This window comes from Sceloporus undulatus, chromosome 5 (assembly GCF_019175285.1).
Source record: "Sceloporus undulatus isolate JIND9_A2432 ecotype Alabama chromosome 5, SceUnd_v1.1, whole genome shotgun sequence".
Lineage (NCBI taxonomy): Eukaryota > Metazoa > Chordata > Lepidosauria > Squamata > Phrynosomatidae > Sceloporus > Sceloporus undulatus.
Window position 1 is genome coordinate 95,743,881 of NC_056526.1, and position 6,000 is coordinate 95,749,880.

At 35.8% G+C, this 6,000-nt stretch overlaps 1 protein-coding gene across 4 annotated transcripts in view; it reads right to left on the reverse strand.

Annotated features, from left to right (window-relative positions):
- Positions 1–6,000, reverse strand: part of CPEB2 (cytoplasmic polyadenylation element binding protein 2) — a 62,866-nt gene that overhangs the window by 37,168 nt on the left and 19,698 nt on the right. For all 4 annotated transcript variants that reach the window (XM_042470578.1, XM_042470579.1, XM_042470580.1 and 1 more), the window contains exon 3: positions 3,593–3,683. In XM_042470578.1, coding sequence (XP_042326512.1) covers positions 3,593–3,683 — 91 coding nt within the window. The remainder of the gene's footprint in view (positions 1–3,592; positions 3,684–6,000) is intronic.

Consider the following 6,000-nt stretch of genomic DNA (forward strand, 5'->3'; position numbering starts at 1 on the left):
ACACTCTGAACATCCAGCGGCTGCAGGTAAGAGACAGCCTCAGCCATTACTCTCCCCTTCTTCTCTCCCCATCTTCCCACCACATTTGTGCAAACAGAACGCCTGGTGAGCAGGCATCTTTTGTTTCTATATTAAGGCCCCAAATGTTATTAAAGCTCTACAGCTTTCTCTGTTTCTTTTATTTTATGGAAACAACCCTTGATGTTTTATAATTGGAATTCTGACAGCTTAGTGAATGAAGTCAGTTTCTTAAACACGCTGAAGTGAAGACAGCCCCAATTCTTCACAGCATTACAGATCACAAGCCTCTAATTTGATTGCTCAGTTTTGTGTTTTAAAGTCCAACACTATCTATCTATCTATCCATCCTTCTTTCGCGTCTCAGCCCCAGTGCTCTTTATTTATTTATAGTCCTCTGCCTTCTTCTAGAAAGAAAAGCTGCTTTGGGTCACTTTAGAGGTATACTGTTTAAATGACACATGCATTGATTGTAAGAGGCCAGAAGCTGCGTCAAAGCTAACCTCCAGTCCTCTCTTAGGACGTATGTAGCATTTAAACAGCATACCTCCAAAGTGACATGAAGCAGCTTTATTTTGCCCTGTCTCTTCAGGCCCCAACTGCACAGAAAATGATGTGCTCCATTCAATGCATTTATGTTGACACAGCAAAGTTTCAAGGTGCAGACCTCTCTGGATAAGCTCCCACAAAATGAACAGGAACAGCACCATACTGCTCTACACTTCCTCCCTCAGTTTTAATGAATGCCTCTCCAGGATTTGTCCCTCTTGCATTCATGATGAAAGGATGAATGCAAGACACTAATGAAATATAGGGACCCCTGTAATGTTACCTCTAGTGGAGGAGTTGCTCAATTATCTGAGAAAATAATGAACAGTTCAATCTTTCAATTAAGACTTACTGGATAAGACCTATGGGCCAAACAACGATTATTACTAGATACTTTTAAACTTTGTATGACAAACAATCCACCTAACATGATCTTACTTAAACTATTTTAAAATACATGTATAGCATTGGTCGTCAGTATTAGTCATGCTGATGTTTGATGTTCTTTTGTTGCCTGTTTTATCGTACCATTTCTTGTATTCTTGTGTATTTTATATGTATTATCCTATTATTTCTTAGATTATACGGCGCCATAGGCAGGTTTTCTCTTATATATTTATTGTTTATGTACAGCGCTGTGCAAATCTACAGCACTATATAAATAATAATAATAATAATAATAATAATAATAATAATAATAATAATAATAATAATAAATGATGGCACTGCCAAAGGTATACTATCTTTCTCAAAGATATCCAGTAGTAAAGATTTAAAACTGTTATATCTTTATTAAGACTGTTAACAGATATAAACTGTTTACCTCACAGCACCAAAATTCTATTACGTGACTGTGCTAAATCCTGACAAAATAATAAGACTTAACATATCACCTTTTTAAACACACACACACACACACTTTTGCCAAGTTTTAATTACACATTTTAAATGCCAATTTTTAAGATGCATATCAGAACCTAATTATCTTGGAGTATTCTTTGCCTAAGAAAACCTTCGGAAATTCATGTGATCAAGAGACAATTTGAAGACACATACACACACACACAATTATTGGTTAATGAATATCCTTATAACTTAATGTAATTACCCATATGGATAATCCAAATTATTTTCTAAAAGCCTGATCTTCAAACTATGCTAGAAAATAAACTAGCAGAACAATATTATCCATGTTTACTCAGGTGTAATTTCTCCTGACCTCAATGGAACCTATTCTCTTGTAAATGTATTAAATCCTGAGTACAGTATTTAGGTTTCAGTCCTATACAAATTTTATTGGAACTAGGTAACAATGGGACTTACTTCTCACAGTCATACATTAGATTATACTTTCAAAGCATTACAAGGCAAACAAAACATAACAATGTGTTCAGTCATACTCCAGATACTGGCAGAATCTGAATCTGAAACATGCCTACAGTGAGCTTCTACTAATGCAGTATTACATAGCGCCTTTCATCTTGCTATCTGGAGAACAGCAAGGTTTATCAATAGCGAGTACACATTGGGGTGAAGCAAATGAGTGGCTTGGAGCAGCCAGAGGCTGCTTCAGCCACAACTGATCCCCAATTACCCTGGGACCATGGTGACTGGACAGCCTGCTTCCAAAGCAGGCTGAAGCCATGGTCCCAAATGAGCTGCTGACAAGGAGCAATTTTTTGCCACTCCTTTTGTTGGTGGCTTCAGGCTGCTTTAGGTGGCCTCAGAGCAGCTTCCAGATGCATTGGGGGAATGTGCCATCTGCATACCACACCCCAAAGTGGCTGGAAGCCGTTCCTTTTGGCTCATGTGTTTTGGGCTCTAATCCATAGTACAAAAAAGTCTTCAGCCTATATGCAGTAGATGTTTTCTGGGAAATTAGAGGATGTTTGGAACCTTGTTCCAGTTATGTATAAAGTACAATATTAAGGCAGCTCTTTTACCTGGTATGTTATGGATAAAGTTGTTTACATTAAGACATACATTACAGTGGTGATACACATGTCATAATTACTGAATCTGCTTTAATTCAGCTAGGATGATTCTTAGATGTGCATTTTAAGATTACCGTACTTAAACAATGTGAGTGAGTGAGTGAGTGGTGAGGAAATGGCTTCATGTATGACAAATATGAAAACATTCCTTTATGAAAGCCAAAAGAAAGTAGGAAAAGATCACAAATTGAAAAAAATAAATCATGGCAAACTGAAGAATGACCAGTTTGCCTTTTCTGAACTAGTCAACTGATTACTCAGACTCAATAATGATTGAAAGAAAATGTATCTGAATTAGTCACTTTACTGCAGAATTTTTTTTGTTAAATTGGCCTCTTATTTTGGTGATGAGAACAAGGAAGAGGACACTCAGGCCCAAAGTTCACTCTTCTGCAATTTCTGTATCTTTCCATATGGAAAAATTAGGGGAAGAGAATATACTTTCTGTCAATGACATCTGAACAAACCCTATGTTGCTTTATGCAGGTTAAATATACATCATTTCATACATAGGTATTTTCAAGCAGGTAGGAAAACAACAATGTAGAGTGGGCTCTGCCAGGGATTTATAACAGAGGCGTGTGATGAAAAATCTTTTCAATATTGTAGCTGTCTATATTTGGGTATTGAATTTAAAAAACACAATAAAAATGTCATACCACACACAGTTATTTCACAAATTCAATATTTTTATCAATTCAGTTGTTGCTCGGCTTTGATTAAGTGCAGATGATGATATTCCAAGTGCTACTTGTTTTTGTTCTTTTGAATGGGTTTTTGTTTTTCAAATCAGCAAATTAAATTATTTGAAAGTACATTAGAGGACTTTAACCCCTTTTTTTATTATTTGCAAGTTCATTTCATTTAACACAGAAATGTGGAAGTGAGTTGTGAAAAAACTGTATGTGATGGAGCAAATCTGAGGTCATTTTTGGATTTAGAATGCAAATTCCTATAAAACCAGCATACAAAAAGTTTTTATGACTCTCGGTTTTGCAGGCCTGTGTAATTAACTTATTGTAGTAACATACCTTTAAGAGGATCGTGTTCAGCTCTCATTATATCAATAAGGGAATTTTCCAGTGAATGCATATTCAGACTGTCATACATTCTGTTTCGATCCTAAAGGAAAAGAGATCCTTAGCATTAGAGATATAATTGTTATAAATAGGAAGAAAGAAGAAATGGGCAGATTTTCAGGAAGCATAACAAACAATGTGCTACTTTCACATTAGTCTTTAGTTTTGCAATCAGCCAATTACAGAACTTATACATGAATTACACTTCAACTATGAGGAAAAGATATATAAACATCTTTTAAATGCAAAGTAACATTTATATTTCTCAAAAGCACTATCATAAAGCATTTTCTAAACTTTTCCTTCTCTGTTACAATTAAGAGAAACATTTTTTCCTCACTATCAGAACCTTCCTCTCAGGTTAGTATATCAATTTGGCCATGGTTACTATGCAATAAATGACACTAAAAAAAGTTTAGCTTGTTTACTAGTATTTTACCGTTACAAGCATCTAATTAATCTAATTCAGATGTCAGTTATAGATTACAAATCAGTCTTCTTCACTACACAAATTGGAAACAAAATATCGTTGCAGAAAATTATATCTATATAGGTTAGACTGGTGAGAAGCACCCAGTTCTGTTCATAAGATAGTCCCAATAGACCTTTTAATTTTGTCCTCATATGTTTATAAAAGACTATAACATTTAAAAAAAATAAGTTTTTCTCTTCCCCAGATCCAGTGATACATCAAAAGATATTCAGTAAAAAGCAATGGAGTAATCCTAAAAGGCTTAACCAAAACCATCTAATTTAAATTTTCCTCCTGAATTATGAATGGCATTCTTTGTTTTCTGTTTGTTGTTTTGGTTTTGTTTTTTTACATTTCCCAATGTAATGTTCTTCCCAGTATAATCCTAATGTTCTTGTCAATACATAGAGAGATCTTGTAGCATCTTTGAGACTAAGTGAAAGAAATGGGCAGCATGAGCTTTCGTTGACTTCAGTCTACTTCCTCAGGTGTAATGTATTTGAGGAAGTAGATTGAAGTCTACGAAAGCTGCCCATTTCTTTCTTTCGGTTAGTCTCAAAGGTGCTACAAAATCTCTCTACAGACTGATTCTACAGACTAACACAGCTATATCTTTGAATTCTTGTCAATACATTAGTCCTGGCCAAACAACTCTGGCCACAACAGGATGAGGTACGAGTAGGAAAAGGTAAATGAAAACAAAATTCTAATTTTGCTCATTAAGGAGTAAATTCTACTGAATACAATGAGACTTGCTTCTGAATAAACATGCTTAGTTTTGTACTGCTTGCTAAATAATGTGCAAGCACAATAAGCATCCAATGTATCAAACCAACAGTTGTTTTGCAGCAGCATTCATGGGAAGGTAAGCAAAATTATGTAGAAATTATTGGAACCAATATGTCACCTCTACACTGTTCACAATGATTTAATTGACAAGATATTATTTTTCTTCCAAAAAGACCTATTCTGTGTGGCAGTGTCATTTAATGAAAGGCAATGCAGCACCTACTCCTATAACATCCACATGAAGAAAACTGAATAAGAGAAAATGAGGACAGGTTGTATACCTGTAACTATAGTTCTTTGAGTTGTCATCTATAAACTCACACAATTGAGTGTTCTGTGCCGGTGCAATGCATCTTCAAAACCTTCTAGAATAGCTAGCCAAGATTTTAATCTTCATTCCCCATTGTTCCCTCCAATGTACCTCAATTTCCAGGGACACCACATGGCAGCATCCCAAGGACCAAATATGCAGGACACATAAGAGGGGATGACAGGTGGGTTTGTGTAAATTCACAGGTGACCACTCCAAGAACTGCAGTTACAGGTATATAACCAGTTCTTCTTCTTTGTGGCCTTTGTGACTCACACAATCGGATAGCCCTTATTGTCAGTGGAACACACTCCCTCGGACTGTGGTGGAGTCTCCCTCCTTGAAAGTCTTTAAACAGAGGCTGGATGGCCATCTGTTGAGTATGCTTTGATTGAGAGTTCCTGCATGGCAGGGGGTTAGACTGGATGGCCCTTGTGGTCTCTTTCCACTCTATGATTCTATTATTCTATGATTCTATGAACTGGGAGACTAACATGCTGCTCACATAAGGAGGCAGGAGTGTATGTCAGAAACATACACATTTAACAGTTCAACCATAAGAACTTATTAAATATAAAGCAACACTGCCCTCACACAGAGAGCACTGGAGGTACTAACTTTTATTTTAAACTTGAAAGCAATACTGCCTTCATAGATTTCATCATTCCTGGATCAAGAATCCAGTTTGTAGTGTGATATGAAAGTCAGTGGTTGTGACTACTCAACAGCCCTGCATACATAATAATAATAATAATAATAATAATAATAATAATAATAATAATAATAATA